The 18309-nt window shown below is 39.3% G+C and overlaps 1 protein-coding gene across 1 annotated transcript; it reads left to right on the forward strand.

Moving 5' to 3' along the window:
* Nucleotides 1-7757: 7757 nt before the first annotated feature.
* Nucleotides 7758-17596, forward strand: LOC139560984 (butyrophilin subfamily 1 member A1-like). The gene is made up of 11 exons (XM_071377766.1): nucleotides 7758-7884; nucleotides 8261-8340; nucleotides 12460-12798; nucleotides 13849-14139; nucleotides 15106-15225; nucleotides 15344-15370; nucleotides 15511-15546; nucleotides 15662-15688; nucleotides 15788-15814; nucleotides 15935-15964; nucleotides 16693-17596. Exons 1-11 carry the CDS (start codon nucleotides 7823-7825, stop codon nucleotides 17223-17225), a joined length of 1572 nt encoding a protein of 523 aa, XP_071233867.1. The 5' UTR covers nucleotides 7758-7822; the 3' UTR covers nucleotides 17226-17596.
* The last annotated feature ends 713 nt before the right edge of the window (nucleotides 17597-18309 follow it).

Here is an 18309-nt window from a genome sequence, read left to right on the forward strand (position 1 = left end):
CTACCGGGCATGATGACTCCTTGCTGTCCCCAGTCCACCTGGCCTTGCTGCTGTTCCAGTTTCAACTGTTCTGCCTGCGGTTATGGAACCCCTACCTGTCCCAGACCTGCTGCTTTCAACTCTTAATGATCGGCTATGAAAAGCCAACTGACATTTATTCCTGATTATTATTTGACCATGCTTGTCATTTATGAACATTTTGAAAATCTTGGCTCTCTCTAATTCTCTCCTTCTCTCTTTCTTTCTCTCTCTCGGAGGACCTGAGCCCTAGGACCATACGTCAGGACTACCGGGCATGATGACTCCTTGCTGTCCCCAGTCCACCTGGCCTTGCTGCTATTCCAGTTTCAACTGTTCTGCCTGCGGTTATGGAACCCCTACCTGTCCCAGACCTGCTGTTTTCAACTCTTAATGATGGGCTATGAAAAGCCAACTGACATGTATTCCTGATTATTATTTGACCATGCTTGTCACTTATGAACATTTGAACATCTTGGCCATGTTCTGTTATCTCCACCCGGCACAGCCAGAAGAGGACTGGCCACCCCTCATAGCCTGGTTCCTCTCTAGGTTTCTTCCTAGGTTTTGGCCTTTCTAGGGAGTTTTTCCTAGCCACCGTGCTTCTACACCTGCATTGCTTGCTGTTTGGGGTTTTAGGCTGGGTTTCTGTACAGCACTTCGAGATATTAGCTGATGTAAGAAGGGCTTTATAAAATAAACTTGATTGATTGATTGACTCTCTTCTCTGTATACATCAATGATGTCGCTCTTGCTGCTGGTGATCCTCTGATCCACCTCTATGCAGACGACACCATTTTGTATACCTCTGGCCCTTCTTTGGACACTGTGTTAACTAACCTCCAGACGAGCTTCAATGCCATACAACTCTCCTTCCGTGGTCTCAAACTGCTCTTAAATGCAAGTAAAATTAAATGCATGCACTTCACTGACATTCCTGTCTTGCAGGAAATCACGCACAGAACGAGCAGTATGGCTAGTGGCTTTGTCATGCTGGAGGGTCAAGTCAGGATGTGCCTGCAGGTAGGGTACCACATGAGGGAGGAGGATGTCTTCCCCTTAACGTACAGCATTGAGATTGCCTGCATTGACAACAAGTTCAGTCCGATAATGCTGTGACACACCGCCACATATCATGATGACCCTCCACCTCCAAATGGATCCCGCTCCAGAGTATCGGCCTTGGTGTAACGCTCATTCCTTCAACGATAAACACGAATCTGACCGTCCCCCCTGGTGAGACAAAACCGAGCCCTTTTTGCCAGTCCTGTCTGGTCCTGGTCTAACTCAGGCAGTTGTTGTTGCCATCCTGTACCTGTCCCGCCGCAGGTGTGATGTTCGGATGTACCGATCCTGTGCAGGTGTTGTTACACTTGGTCTGCCACTGCGAGGACAATCAGCTGTCCATCCTGTCTCCCTGTAGCGCTGTCTTAGGAGTCTCACAGTACGGACATTGCAATTTATTGCCCATGCCACATTTGCAGTCCTCATGCCTCCTTGCAGCATGCCTAAGGCACGTTCACACAGATGAGCAGGGACTCTGGGCAACTTTCTTTTGGTGTTTTTCAGTAGATAGGTCAGTAGATAGGCCTCTTTAGTGTCCTTAGTTTTCAGAACTGTGACCTTAATTGCCTACCTTGTCTTAATGACCGTTGCACAGATGCATGTTCATTAATTGTTTAAACCCTTTACAATGAAGATCTGTTAAATTATTTGGAATTTAATGAATTATATTTGAAAGACAGGGTTTTGAAAAAGGGACGTTTCTTTTTTTGATGAGTTTATGTGTTGCCACCCTAGGGTCACACACTACTCATGAAGCAAATTTAGAACTTTTATTACTCAAAAACATAAAATACCGTCAAATACCGTCAGAAATGTTTAAAATACCATGATATGAAATGTTGGCCATTTCGCCTAGCCCTAAGTCAAGGACTGTTCTCTCTGCCTCCGCACGGCAAGCGGTACCGGAGTGCCAAGTCTAGGTCCAAGAGGCTTCTAAACAGCTTCTACCCCAAGCCATGAGACTCCTGAACATCTAATCAAATGGCCAGTCAGACTATTTGCCTATTTTTGCCTATTTGACTATTTTCATGGTCCGTGCCCTTTAGGTGCCTTTTGGCAAATTCCAAGTGGGTTGTCATGTGCCTTACTGAGGAGTCTCTTCCGTCTGGCCACTCTACCATAAAGGGCTGATTGGTGGAGTGTTGCAGCGATGGTTGTTCTTCTGGAAGGTTATCCAGTCTCCACAGAAGAACTCTGGATCTCTATCAGAGTGACCAACGGGTTCTTGGTCACCTCCCTTCTTGGTGCTTCCACACTTATTTCACTTAAAAATGGAGGCCACTGTGTTCTTGGGGACCTTCAATGCTGCAGAATGTTTTGGTACCCTTCTCCAGATCTGTGCCTCGACACAATCCTGTCTCGGAGCTCTACTGGCACCTAAGAGGATGGCTGACGTTTTACATGCTCCTAACCAACTAACTTTGTTAGTTTTTTTGCGTTGTTTATAACTTATTTTTTTACTTACTGTGTACATAATGTTTCTGTTACAGTCTATTATGATCGAAAATAACTTCTGGGCATCAGAACAACAATTACTCACCATGAACTGGAAGAAGCTTTTTCCTTTAATGAGTACGACAAGAAGGATACACTGCTTTCCTGGGAACAGGGGCGCAGGTCAGGCTGCCTTCTGAGAATCCGTAGGCGAGTGAGTAAATTCCCACTGTCATCCATTCTACTGGCTAACATACAATCATTGGAAAATACAATTGATGACCTACGATTACGATTATCCAGCAGGACATTAACTGTAATATCTTATGTTTCACTGAGTCGTGGCTAAACGACGACACGGATAATATAGAGCTGGCGAGATTTTACATGTACCGGCAGAACAGAGAAGAAGCTAGGTGTGGGGGTGTGTGTCTTTTAGTTAATAACAGCTGGTACACAATGTCTAATATTAAAGAAGACTCGAGATATTGCTTGCCTGAGATAGAATACCTTATGATAAGATGTAGACCACACTATCTACCAAGAGAGTTCTCATCTATATTATTCGTAGCCATCTATTTACCACCACAGACCGATGCTGGCACTAAGACCGCTCTCAACCAACTTCATAAGGCCATAAGCAAACAAGAAAATGCTCATCCAGAAGCGGCGCTCCAAGTGGCGGGGGACTTTAATGCAGGCAAACTTAAATCAGTTTTACAAAATTTTAACCAGCATGTCACATGTGCAACCAGAGAAAAATTTAAAAAAAGAAAAACTCTAGACGACCTTTATTCCACACATAGAGATGCATACAAAGCTCTCCCCCGCCCTCCATTTGGCAAATCTAACCATAATTATATCCTCCTGATTCCTGCTTACAAGCAAAAACTAAAGCAGGAAGTACCAGTGACTCACTCAATACGGAAGTGGTCAGATGACGAGGATGCTTCGCTACAGGACTGTTTTGCAACCACAGACTGGAATATGTTCCGGGATTTATCCAATGGCATTGAGGAGTATACCACCTTAGTCATCAGCTTCATCAATCAGTGCATCGACGACGTCGGTCCCACAGTGACCGTACGTACATATCCCAACCAGAAGAAATGGATTACAGACAACATTCACATCGAGCTAAAGGCTAAGCTGACGTGTTCAAGAAGCGGGACACTAATCTGGACGCTTATAAGAAATCCCGCTATAGTGGTATCCAATTGGTAGTAGTTGCAGTCTTGTCTCATCACTGCAACTCCCGTAAGGACTCAGGAGAGGCAAAGGTCAAGAGCCATGCATCCTCCGAAAAACAACCCAACCAAGCCACACTGCTTCTTGACACAACACACATCCAACCCAGCTACACCAATGTGTCAGAGGAAACACCGTACACCTGGCAACCTGGTCAGCGTGCAATGCACCCGGCCCGCCACAGGAGTTGCTAGTGCACGATGACACAAGGATATCCCTGTCTGCCAAACCCTCCATAACCAAGACAACACTGGGCCCAGAATCTCTGATGGCACAGCTAGCACTGCGATGCAGTGCCTTAGACCACTGTGCCACCCGGCACGCCTCTTGTTTTGATATTACAAAGCACTTCATTTTAACATTGTACATGTTCAACAGTGGGGGAGACACTGAGGCAGATTAGAGAGGACACAATAATGGTCTGCAGCCTGGAATGTAGGCCTAACATCAGTTGGAACTACCACCTTAGTCACAGCCTTGGCAAGGCTGTATAAGATTATTTTAAACATTTATTTAACTAGGCAAGTCAGCAAAGAACAAATTCTTACTTACAATGATGGCCTACACCGGCCAAACCCTCACAACGCTGGGACAAATGTGCCCCGCCCTATGGGACTCCCAATCATGGCCGGTTGTGATACAGCCTGGATTCAGTCCAGAGTGTCTGTGGTGACGCATCAAGCACTGACATGCAGTGCCTTAGACCGCTGCGTCACTCGGGAGCACAATAAACAGGGATAAAAGATGATGAGGCAAATTAAGGAAATTAAGGAATAGACGTCCTTGGTCAAAGGTCCCATGATACACCTGACAGAGAATGTAAAAGCATTTTGGAATTCAGTAAGCTATGATAATCATTAACCAATCAAATGATACCATTCCTTTATACAGTATAAACGCAATGCTAATTTTGGATTTACATTTATGAGTGTTGAGGCAGACAATTGACATAAATGAGTTGTTCTACTAAGACAACGATACACTCACTATACATTCAAAACCCAACTGTTGAATGCAAACCTAGTTATGCTATATACGGTGACGGCCAAATAAATTGACACCCTTGCACATTTATATTTCTTCTCAAATAAGTTGAAATTGAAAAAGATTTTGGTCCACATTGTTATATTTTCAACATCATTACAGAAACTATTTTAAGCAGTTTTTTAAAACTTAAGTTTACAATTTTAATTTAGAAATTAAAAACAAATTGCATGGACAAAAAAATAGCACCCAAGAGCTTAAACGCTGGCTAGACCGGGCACGCCATTGCGCGCATGTTGGTCCATCCACACCAGAGGAAATCGGGACTCACAGTTTGAAATATCAAAATGAACTCTGAAGCAACTATATTAATTTTGGGACAGGTCGAAACACATGAAACATTCATGGACATTTAGCTAGCTAGCTTGCTGTTGCTAGTTAATTTGTCCTGGGATATAAACCTTGTGTTGTTATTTTACCTGAAATGCACAAGGTCCTTTTTTTCATGATCTTTGTAGAATTTTGACCCATTTTGAGTCACACTAAATAATTGTTGTTCTCTACGCCAACAATTAATCCACAGATAAAAAGGGAAACCTAGTTAGTTTCTAGTAATCTATCCTCCTTCAGTCTTCTTCTTCTGTAGATTTTAAATGGCGGTTGGCAACCAACGTTAAGGTTCATTACGGCCACCAACTGGACCGGAGTAGGGACCTCAGTTCATCTTTCGATCACCCACGTGGGTATATGCGCATAAAAACCAATGAGCAGATGAGAGACGCGGGGCTTGCAGAGCATCATGCATCAAAAATAAAACCAAGTTCTATGTTAGCGCCTGGCTATGTAGACGCTCGTTGACGCGCGCAAGCAGTTTGGATGAAATATGTGAATAACGTGTGTACATTTATTTTGCAACGCTCGCACAAGCAACGTGGGTGGTGTGGTCATCATATTATACTTGGCCAAAATCTGTGTGGAGTCTTGGGTGCTAATAATTTCCCTATTATAAATCAAAATTATAAACTTAAGTTTCAAAAACCTACATTGCTTCTGAAATGCTGAAAATCCAAGAACTATGTCTGAAGACCAAATTTATTTTTCAATTTACACATAAATAGTATTTTAGAAGAAACAGGGAATTATTTAAGAGAAATGCTAATATAGTACTAATATATTTGGCAGCAACTGTATATAGTTGTACATATACTGAACAAAAATATAAATGTAACATGTAAAGTGTTGGTCCCATGTTTAATGAGCTGAAATGTTAGATATTCACAAAGCTTATTTCCCTCAAATGTTGTGCACACATTGGTTTACATCCCTGTTAGTGAGCATTTCTCCTTTACCAACATAATCCATCCACCTGACAGGTGTGGCATATCAAGAAGCTGATTAAAAAGCATGATCATTACACAGGTGCACCTTGTGCTGGGGACAAAAAAGGCCACTCTAAAATGTGCAGTTTTGTCACACAACACAATGCCACAGTTATCCCTATTTTGAGGGAGTGTGCAATTGGCAAACTTATCTGCATACTCGTCATCCTCACCAGGTTCTTCACCTGACTGCAGTTCGGCATTGTAACCGACTTCAGTGGGCGAATGCTCACCTTCGATGGCCACTGGCACGCTGGAGAAGTGTTCTCTTCACTGATGAACCCTGGTTTCAACTGTCCCGGGCAGATGGCAGACAGCGTGTATGGGATTGTGTGTGTGCCCGATAGTGGCGGTGGGGTTATGGTATGGGCAGACATAAGCTACGGACAACAAACACAATTGCATTTTATTGATGGCAGCTTGAATGCACAGAGATACCGTGACGAGATGCTGAGGTCTATTTATCATGCCATTCATCCGCCGCCATCACCTCATGTTTCAGCATGACAATGCACAGCCCCATACTGCAAGGATCTGGACACATTTCCTGAAAGATGAAAATGTCCCAGTTCTTCCATGGCCTGCATACTCACCAGACATGTCACCCATTGGAGCATGTTTGTGATGTTCTTGATCGACGTGTACGATAGTGTGTTCCAGTTCCCGCGGATATATACAGCAACTTCGCACAGCCATTGAAGAGAAATGGGAAAACATTCCACAGGCCACAATCAACAGCCTGATCAACTCGAAGGAGATGCGAAGGAGATGTGTCGCGCTGCATGAGGCAAATGGTGTTCACACTAGTTACTGACTGGATTTCTAATCCATGTCCCTACTTTCTTGTTGTTGTTGGTATTTGTGACCAACAGATGCATATCTGTATTCCCAGTCATGTGAAATCCATAGATGAAGGCCTAGTTAATTTATTTCAATTGAGTGACTTCCTTATAAGAACTGTAACTTAGTAAATTCTTTCAAATTGTTGAATGTTGCGTTCATATTATTGTTCAGTGTATATACTGTACATAGTACCAGTCAAAACATTTGGACACACCAACTCATTCAAGGTTTTTTTTGTGTTATTTCAAAGTATTGATGTCTTCACTATTATTCTAGATCAAAGAAAATAGTAAAAAAATAAAGAATAGAATCTTAGAATGATTAGGTGTGTCCAAACTTTTACTGATACTGTATATATTATGAAAACCTTTTTTGTTTTCTCTCGAGCTGTTTATGACAATGAGATGAATGATTAATATCCACCTATATATACTTTGGCATGATGGAATTAAAAAATATACTATAATCAAATATTCCAACAACAGTCACTAGATTAATTGCCAAAATATATTTTAACCTGGCTTCATGTTTAACTAACAATTACAACATTCACAGCAGGATAACCACACATTGTAACAAACTGGTGTATTAGAGAATCTGAACATGAACTGCTCTCACATGACCCCTGCAGCAGCCTGTAGAGGGGGCTTGTTTACCATACATCTGGGAGCTACAATATGAATACGTTATACTTTAACATACATGATAAATTAATCTAAAGAATATTAATACCTATGTACATGTTAAGACAGCTTTAACAATAAATGAAAACCATACTATATTCTATCTTTTGAAATGTGTTTTCCCTCCTAAATGTCCAAGTGGGTGTGTGTTACAGTCATTGATGGAAAATGAAAGTGTTCTCATATCTACAACTGACTCTCCGGTATACTTTCCTGGTGCCAGCAGTCAGGTAAGAGGCTCTAGTGAATTAATGGCTAAAACATTTTATAAATAGGTATTTTCTGTTTCAAAAAAGTTGGCGTGTAATGAAAATCTAATGGTGGATTTTTTTAGGTGTCCGTTACATATTTCCATTGTATATTTTGACCATACCTTTAGTCTTGGCATTGAACTAAAACACATTGCTTCACTTCTATTAGTTTCTGTGCTTCAACTGTCATGAAAGTAAACACAATATTTGAATTATTATTTATTTTTTATAAGCAAACATTAGTCAGATGGGATTGTGAATTAAAAACAAACAAATGGTATAATGCGACGGGATATATTATGTTATGACTTGGCAAATGCAATGATTAACAGAACCTTGTTTGTTTCCGTGACAGATGCGTAATGGAACCTTTGATTCACAAAGTCTGTTTGCTAACTTTTCTCGTCGTCTTCGATGCCACTTCATCTGTTGCAGGTAATAAATATTACAAGCATATACTGTGTTAGTTCAGACATATGTAAAAAATGATGTTAACTTTTATTTCCAATTATTTCGCTGTTTCTGACAACATATACAATAGAATATCCTGTCTGTTGTTGATTTGTGAATTGGATAAAACCTTTTTTCTTTACATAATGCTTGAAAGTGAAGCTCAGTTTGGGGTTTTCATTGATTGTGATGTTTTGGGGTTCCGTGTGGCTCAGTTAGTAGAACATGGTGCTTGCAATGCCAGGGTTGTGGGTTAAATTCCCACGAGGGCCAAGTATGTAAAATATGTAGTGACATTAAACTTTGATTTAAAAAAAAATAATGTATCTGAATTTATTTGATATGGCTAAAAATTACTTTCTGATTGAAAAAAGGCCTCCAATGGGGTACAGATTGATTGTATCCCTTAATATAGATTAGCAAAAAAGACTATAAACTAATTAATACAAATACTGAACTATATTGTGTTCTCAGTGATTAAAAACATAAATGCACTGAGTGTACAAAACATTAAAACATAGACTGACCTGATGAATCCAGGTGAACGCTATGATCCCTTATTGATGTAATTTGTTAAATCCACTTCAATCAGTGTAAATGAAGGAGAAGAGACAGGTTAGGAAAGATTTTTAAGCCTTGAGACAATTGAGACATGGTTTGTGTGTGTGTGCCATTCAGAGGGCGAATGGGCAAGACAAAAGATTTAAGTGCATTTGAACAGGCTATGGTAGTAGGTGGTGTGTGTCAAGAACTGCAACGCTGCTGGGTTTTTCAAGCTCAACAGTGGAAAAGAAGCTTTGAGAATTTCCAGCCTATTGTGTTGAAAATAGGGTCATTACAAGAGGCTTTGATGTACACTAGTGGAATCTGCTGGTGAAAATAATTTAGAATAGCCAAATTACTATAGATGATGTTGCACATGCCGTAGCACGTGCACGTCTACCGAAACCAATACCAAACCAATCAGGTGGTTGATCAACGAAACAAAGCTTTGGATTGATCATGTGCTTCTGTTAAAGTGATACATCCATCGGCACACTGCTTCGAAATAAACTGCTTAGCGTTGTCGACGCAGGTTCCAACCGTAGCATCACTACTGTTACCTTGCTGCAAGTGGGTTATTGTACAATTCACAGTAACAATGACATGGTGACTAGCTAAGAGGACTAAAAAAGACTACATTAACTGGGATGACATTCCCTCTTACGGGACACCAAAAATACATAACTGAAAGCCACGCCCACAATAAGCTACACCTGCAATCTTCTGATAGGCTGCCACTGCTACAGATTGCTGCCAATCAGCAAGTGACACCCATGTTGTCAACAGAAGAGTCAGTGAAGGCACAGTAGGTTACTGGCAAGGACTGAAAGTTGCCTACATGTTGCCATGACATTACTGGAAAATGCACACTAAACTCTTTACAGTGCAACACATTACAGACACATTCTCCAACATAGTTTGCAGAACAGACAGTTTTAAAGGAGGTGCTGAAGTGGCATTCCTATAACCATCAAACACTTAACTCCTACAACACGGTTGCCACAAATACACATATATTTGACCGTGCCCCCAAATATGTAAATGGTCCCCACAGTACAGCACATTCCCCCATCTATCAAAGCAGAGTGATGGTGGTACCTTACATTTTAAATATTGTGTGGAAAAATGTCCAATTATATCTACAATGTACTGAACTGTACCATGTGAGTTCATTTGTGTACCTGTGAAGTTTACCTATTAGTTTTTTGTACCCCAGGGAACAACACTGTACCCTAACCATGCCCTTGTTCTTTGAGAGAGAGTTAATACATATTCCAAGCAAGAAGTATGGACGTGGTGGCAATGCAGAAACAATGATGCACTCAACCAATAGGTTGCAAGTTAAAATTGCTTAAGCATTCATGTATGCTCTATGTCAAGTGTCCTTGAGCACTGCTAGTTATCTATTGATGTTACGTTGGTGGCAATAATTTGACAATTATTAACTTGATTCTGGGCAGCTTTTATCAAAGTCCAGACGTGTTTTCTTGCCACTAAGTCTCTGGCTCTTGTCTCGTTCAGGCTCGTAGGCCTGGTTGTGTAGCAGGACATATAGCAAAACATTTCAGGTTGCTAGTGATCAAGAGGTTAAAAGTTCAAATCCCATTGAAGGCTGAGCCCAAGTGTTGTCACAGTACAATATTTGTTTTACACTAATTGAAATGAGAATACAGCAGCATACTGTCATTTTATAGAAATAACACCTTCAAGTTGTTGTACAGTATTTACAGTACTTTAGGCAAAGTTCAAAAAGGTATTCTTGGCAATATATGCATAGCCAATCTACTTTATATACACAGACCTGGTGGCGCAGCAGGAACTTCAGGTAGTTATCAACCAAGAGGTTGTCAGTCCCAAGTGAGGTTGAGTCACAAGTAATCAGCATACCCCAGCTTAATGTCCATCAACACCTTAACTTAGCTGTAAAAATACAGTAACTTGTTTTAGATTTAACATATTTTCACCGCACCTAGACAAAAACCTCCAGTGGACCATGACACAATGTTCTAAGCATTGTAATGAACATGTAATGTTCTCACATGTTGTCACGTGTAGTTTCATGTTATCACGTTGCTTCAAATGTTGTCACATGTTATCATATTAACTTCACATAAAATCACGTGATCACACGTGAAATTCATGTGGTTATTTTGTAAGGTATCCTTTGTCTGCGTTTATGGCCTGCTCTCTTCTATTCAAACCACTAGTTTTCAATGGCGTACATGTCCAAAAACTGGGATGGCTATTGCAAAATGTTAATTTTGTGTTCAATTAACAATTTCTTTGTAGATTTTGATGTGTGTTTGGGGTTATTGTCTTGCTGGAAAATCCACTTGCGGTCAAGTTTCAGCAACCAGGTTTTTAGCAAAAATGTCCTGGTACTTTGTAAAGTTAATGATGACGTTGATCTTAACAAGGGCCCAACGAGCAATGGAAGCAAAATAGCCCCATAACATCAAAGATCCACCACAATATTTTATTTTAAGGATTACGTATTTCCTTTATATCCATTGTTCTTTCAAAGACCAAACCAACCGCTGGTGTGCATTACCAAAGAGTTCTATTTTTATGTCATCTAACCATAGCACCGCCTGGAGTTAAATGCTAAACTGCATTGGCACTTGGATTGGAACCAGCGCTATGGTCATATCACACAAAAATAGAGGACTTACACCAGCAGTGAGTTTGGCCTTCGAAATAACAGTGCAGCAGAGTCATTTAGAGAAAGGCTTATGTAGAATAGACATTAGATGTGAAATTAGTATTTGGTTTAACGTTGAACAAGTCTGTACCTCAGTTGTACTGATACCAGCGTCCTGTTATTGGTTAATACACAAAAATACTGCTACTCAGACTCAGAAGTTACTCATTAACAGTTGTCATTTATTTGTTTTAATCTTGTCATCATTATTTGCCTATTGTGTGGACTTTGTTATAGATTTTCACATGACAAAGACCTCTATTTCCATCTCATATAGAAAAATACTGTATATATTACTTACTATTTCTCTGAGCTAATGTATTAGTATTAAGTAATTGTACTTTTTTTGCTTACAATATACAGATTTAGGATCTTAATTAGAGCCAGTTTCCTACAATAGGAAAATACTATTGTGCAGCAGAAGGAAATGTGAATTATTATGTTGATTATAATTTATTAACAATTTTGTGGTGGGTGATACATTTTTTGTTAGGGCAAATCAAGTTTGAAACTTCAAAGTGGAAATTACAAACTTTAGAAGCATTTAAAAAAAACTCAAATTAACTATAAGTTTGCATTTCCTGCATTGCGGGAAAATTATTGTAACAAAAGAGTGATCAAATTAAGGTCCTACATCTGTAGATCACTATTTGTATTATTTATTTTATTCAGTCTTTTTGCTCATCTTTATCAAGGGAACCAATTATATTCGGGGCACTGATGGTTTAGCACTGGTCAAAGAGAACTGTAAAGATGTAACTGCCTTTGTGATCAATATGAGCCGCTCTTATCTTTGTGACCTTCAGACCCCATACTTCCTACCTTGTAACACTTTCTCCTCTCCTCCTCTCTCCCTCCAGACCTCAGCCTCATAGTCCCTCCTGACCCTGTAGTTGCCTCTGCTGGTGATGACATCATCCTTCCCTGTCATCTCTCTCCTCAAAGTAGTGCTGTTGCCATGGATATCAGGTGGTTTAAGGAGGGAGAATTCACTAACCCCCTGTATTTGTATAAGAGCAGAACGGGGGAAGAGGGAAAGGGCTATAAGGACAGAGTAAGTCTGTTCACCCAGGAGCTGGAGAGAGGCAACATATCGCTGCTGTTGAAGAATGTCAAGGTGTCAGATATGGGACGCTACAAATGTCAAGCCAGCCACTTGGATTGGATCCAGGAACCAGCCGTTGTGCTACAAGTTACAAGTAACCAAAGCTTATCAAGAGCCTAACAATTATCCAATGGAGACCCACAGTGGTGGTGTAATAATACCCATAAAACCTAGCGGTAAAACAGGGAATAGGTTCCAATCGTTTTTCCACCATTCATTTTTCCCTAAGGGGATTTTTAGAAACACTTAAATTAAGGGATGTGTTTTGTGTAGACTAACCCTGGTATAACAATTTGATTTACAATGTAAATCTCTTTCGGGAAAGGTGACTTTTATCAATATATTCGTCTCTATTTAATCTCAGATTCAAAAATGCTAATTAGGATCAAAGTAGACCTCATGCAAGACTACAAATCCCTGCAAGCTCCTGCAAGTCATCTCTAGCTGACACCTTTTGCTAACAGGTATTGTGTCAATTCAAAGAATACATTTTAAAGAAATGTTACCAATTTATTAGTACATTTAACTAACATTAGATAGTTAATCCAGAGATTCTTACCTTTGGCCCAATTCGTCAGTGTCGTCCAGATCATCATGGCATTTGTAATTCGTTATGATAGCCACATTAGCAGCTAAGTAGCATTTCATTTGTTGTTGGTAAATACATGTAAATACATTGATAAAAGTCACCTTGTTATCAAAACGTCATGCCAGGGTAAGCCTACAGGAAACACAGCCCTTATTTTAAGTGTTTCTAAAATCTCCTAGGGGGAAAATGTATGGTGGAATAACAATTAGAACCCTTTGCCTGTTTAATCGCTAGGTTTTATGGGTATAATGACTCATACTGTGGAACTCTATTGTCAATGGTGTCTTACCAAATTTAGACAGAATTGGTAAAAGAGATCTGAATCGTCTTTGAGTTTTTCCTGAAGATGTTGACATGCTGAATCTTAGAGAAGCCAACAACTGACAGTAGATGTTTAAAATTAGGCAGTTCAGGATAATCAGAAGCTACGCAGGAACTTTCTCGTTTTGTCTGTTGACAACTCTTTGATCTAGACTAGCCTTGGCAGAGCCACATATAATCAGTTTTGGAATATCTTCCTGATGTATATACAGTAATTCCATCCTTGGTTATCAGAGCAGGGCAGTGTCCCCAGGATCTCCATGAGGAAGCACCATAGAGTGTTCATCCAGCTCAGCTGTAGCTCAGAGAACTGGTACCCAGAGCCTCACATGCTGTGGACAGACAGCAGTGGGAAGGAGATCACCTCAGCAGAGACAGAGGGACCCAAACAGAAGGAGGGGGGCGTCCTGTACTCCATCACCAGTCACACGAGAATAGGGATGGACCAACTGGAGGGGGTCACCTGTGTGGTAATGTCAAAGGACCGGGGAACCAAGATGGAGTCTGCATCACTGCAGATGACTGGTGAGTTTAGGTACTACAATGTAGGGCCAAGTAGCCAAAAACAAGTGTAGAAAATGGAAACTACTGTCGATATGACAGATGACCGATCTTGACTTTGATTCCATTTTTAAGATCTAGATGTACTGCTGTGTACAGGGTTTTCTCATTACTTTTTGTAGGGCCATTGCCAAGTAGCATTAGATCCATACCCATGGGAACAACTGGGTCTGTGGAGATCTGAGCTTCAGTCAGATGTTAAAGTGATATATCACTCATGTCACTGCAGACCTCAAAATGTGTCTAACATCAAAATGAGTCAATCATTCCAGGTCATCTGTTATGTAGATATATGCCCACAATACCAAATGAATGAGGAAAATAGGCATTGCCTAATTGCATTATTGCAGACTGTGGGTCAAGCAGCTTCCTATGCAGACGTTTGCTAGGGCGTGGAGTTACCACAGCATTAGACCACTTTTGAGTTCTGAAAACATTTGACAAACTTTTATTTTAGAGTGAAGTATCTACAGTTATTAACGTTTGTTAAAACCGGCAAGTTTAAACCAGAACATAAAGCATGATTCCTAAACCAAGGAATATCACCAGGGTGAAATGAATGTTTCTAAACCCAATCATCATTCATGATCCAGTATATACATTGAACATGAAAATATATTCAACATGTAAAGTGTTGGTCCCATGTTTCATGAGCTGAAATAAAAATACATTTTCCATACGCACAAAAAGCTTATTTCTCTCAAATTCTGTGCACAAATCTATGTACAGCCCTGTTTGTGAGCATTATTTCAATTGACTGATTTCCTCATATGAACTGTAACTCAGTAAAATCATTGAAATTGTTGCATGTTGCATTTCTATTTTGTTCAGTATAGTTGGGTAATGTTAAACTAGAGTATTTTTTTACCTTAGAGATTTAGGAAATTGCACCCAAAACGGACCTCTGACCCTGATTGTATCTTGTTACAGAGGAGTTCTACCTCAGCAGTCTCCCTGACCGCTTCTACATCGCTGCGTTTGTGATTCCTGTGTTTCTGGCACTGGTGTGTATCACTGCATCTGTGTTCTTTGTCATGCATCAGAAAAGAGGTTGGTCTCTCTTTCTATTTTAATAAGAACAAATGTAGTATTTCTCTTGAACATCTCTATTCACGTGATAAGGGTTTCACAGATCATTGAATTTAAGAGATATGTTTTCAACTTCCAGATATTCAGGAGAAACTGAAGCCTATTAGTAAGATCAAATATGTCTACTTTCATTAACTCACTTATTTAACGCATCAATAATTAATTTCATGAAATAACAGATTTGTACTATTCAAAATCCAAAAGTTTAACAGAATGTTTTTTCTTCTTTACTGTTCATCATTACAGATGAAGTCAAAGCAGAACTAAAAGAGAAGAATAACGGTATCTAAAATGATTCCACAATGTTAATATATGAAGTATTAAGCTCGGTTTCACTCAATCTTTGTATGGTTTCATATGGATTTTCTCCGAAAGATTAACGATGTTCCTCTTACAGAACTCATCAAAAAGGATAATTTATTGGGTATGTATAACATGCTACACATATATGTAACATTATTTGGTTCAGTAATGTCAAATGCAGAATAATGTACAGTAAAAAAGTCATTTTGTATCAACACAGGAATAGTTGGAACAATTCCAGACACCGGTAACTATATGCTCTTTTCCCAAGTCAATGTGAAATCATTTGATTATTTCCCATTATATTCCATATAGTTTTGTTCATGAGACCCATTATGTAAAACATGAATTACCTCTTTCTATACAGTTTGGACCTTAATGGTGTCTCATCATGCAGGTGACACACACACACACACACACAATGTATTTGAAGAGACAATTTACATATTTACTACATGTATTACTTTTGGGCAAATGTCTAGCACACACCAGGTTCATTTCAACAGTCAAGAGTTATAGCTTTCTTCAACAGTCAAGAGTTATAGCTTTCTTCAACAGTCAAGAGTTATAGCTTTCTTCAACAGTCAAGAGTTATAGCTTTCTTCAACAGTCAAGAGTTATAGCTTTCTTCAACAGTCAAGTGTTATAGCTTTCTTCAACAGTCAAGAGTTATAGCTTTCTTCAACAGTCAAGTGTTATAGCTTTCTTCAACAGGCAAGTGTTATAGCTTTCTTCAACAGTCAAGTGTTATAGCTTTCTCCAACAGTCAAGTGTTATAGCTTTCTCCAACAGTCAAGTGTTATAGCTTTCTTCAACAGTCAAGAGTTATAGCTTTCTTCAACAGTCAAGAGTTATAGCTTTCTTCAACAGTCAAGAGTTATAGCTTTCTTCAACAGTCAAGTGTTATAGCTTTCTTCAACAGTCAAGAGTTATAGCTTTCTTCAACAGTCAAGTGTTATAGCTTTCTTCAAAAGTCAAGTGTTATAGCTTTCTTCAACAGTCAAGTGTTATAGCTTTCTTCAACAGTCAAGTGTTATAGCTTTCTTCAACAGTCAAGTGTTATAGCTTTCTTCAACAGTCAAGTGTTATAGCTTTCTTCAACAGTCAAATATGTATTTCTTTCAGTGCATGTGACTCTGGACCCTGACACTGCAAACCCCAAACTCACTGTATCTGACGATAATAAATCTGTCAAGTTTGGAGACCTACGGAGAGAAAGGGGCACTGAGAAGAGATTTGAGGAAAAGCAGTGTGTCTTGGGAATGGAGGGATATGATACAGGTAAACATTACTGGGAAGTTGACCTGGGAGAGAAGACTCAGTGGAGTGTTGGAGTCGCCCAGGACCCAGAGAACAGAGGTTTATCAAACATCCAAATGATTCCAGAGCATGGCTACTGGAGCATACGTTTGGATAATGGAGTATTGAAAACAGTTGAAAAGCCTCTTAATGTCCTTCCCATTGAACTGAAACCTTTGAAGCTGGGGGTGTTAGTGGACTATGAGGAGGGAAAGATAGTATTTTTCAACGTTGAGAAGAGATGCCACATCCACTCCTTCACTGGAACATTTACCAAGAAACTCTATCCCTTCTTTGGTCCTTTGATTGATTGTAAAGAGGAACTCAAAATCTCACCCGTTCCTCAAGCTGAAAAGTGAATCTATATAAGATTGCAGTTGTCAGGCAAGGCCATATCATTTTATGTTCTGTCTTTGGTTACTTCTGCCTGCGCCTTTATTAGTACTCTAAAACCCCCAAACTCTCTGTGGTTTTATTCAACCATGGAGAAAATAACTGATGCGTAAATTGCGATGCAGATTATCTTCCATGGTTTGAGCAAATATTTAGCTTTAGCAATTATCAACTTTGTGAAGATTGAGTTACTGTAATCTTTTACTTATTCTATCCCACACTAATTGATCTGAGCGATTTGAGATGTAACGTTTTCCCCTTTTTCGTAGCTGTACTGTTTTCTAATGTTTTAGATGTAACTGTATACATCCATTAAAATCTCTGTTTTGATTCTGTATACACGCAATGTTTGTAAATTGAGTATCCTTTGCTGTAATGATGTATAGACTAACGTATTCCGTTTTGTCATATTCATTTATCATATTTTTAATGTTCATATTGTATAGCTATAGTTCTTTTAAAAACAAATCAAAGAATCTCTTTATTTCCCAGACTGTTTGAACTAGCATGTTGGTAGAAATATCTGTAATGATAATATGGTCCAACTAGATGTTACACTGGACAACTAACTACAGGCTTCACTGGGTCAATATATTGTGTATCTCTGGCTAACTAGCTTGTATTCTTGGTCATTGTAAACATTATTATCTTTCCAATGACCAAGATAGTATTTTTAATGTGACGGATCATTACCAAACTTGTCAAAACAACTACTTATTAGCCAGTAGAAGCTAATTGTTTTTCTCAATCCTAGTAATCAATAGACCTACATCCAGATACCAAATAAGATACATTTTTCACAAATCAACATTTCATGTTTTAAAACAAAAATAGGTGTTTAATGTCACACAATAAACTCCTGAAATAATGAATGTATAATACATTAATAAAGAATATGGAAAACAACATTGATGCCTGGTTAGATGACAGCAAAGGATCATACAACTTAATCCACATTTCTTGATATTACTTATTGGAAAATGATTCACATAGCTTTGTACCACAATAAGCTGTTGACAGCTGTGATCAATTATGTTTTTCTACGTTGCC

This window comes from Salvelinus alpinus, chromosome 31, assembly GCF_045679555.1.
Source record: "Salvelinus alpinus chromosome 31, SLU_Salpinus.1, whole genome shotgun sequence".
Lineage (NCBI taxonomy): Eukaryota > Metazoa > Chordata > Actinopteri > Salmoniformes > Salmonidae > Salvelinus > Salvelinus alpinus.

Excerpts from the sequence above, each read along its gene's own strand:
- LOC139560984 (XM_071377766.1), top strand. The coding sequence starts at position 7,823 with ATGAAAGTGTTCTCATATCTACAACTGACTCTCCGGTATACTTTCCTG. Across the intron at positions 15,371-15,510 it reads GGAGAAACTGAAGCCTATTA|ATGAAGTCAAAGCAGAACTA; the intron begins GTAAGATCAAAT and ends TCATCATTACAG. Across the intron at positions 15,547-15,661 it reads ACTAAAAGAGAAGAATAACG|AACTCATCAAAAAGGATAAT; the intron begins GTATCTAAAATG and ends TTCCTCTTACAG.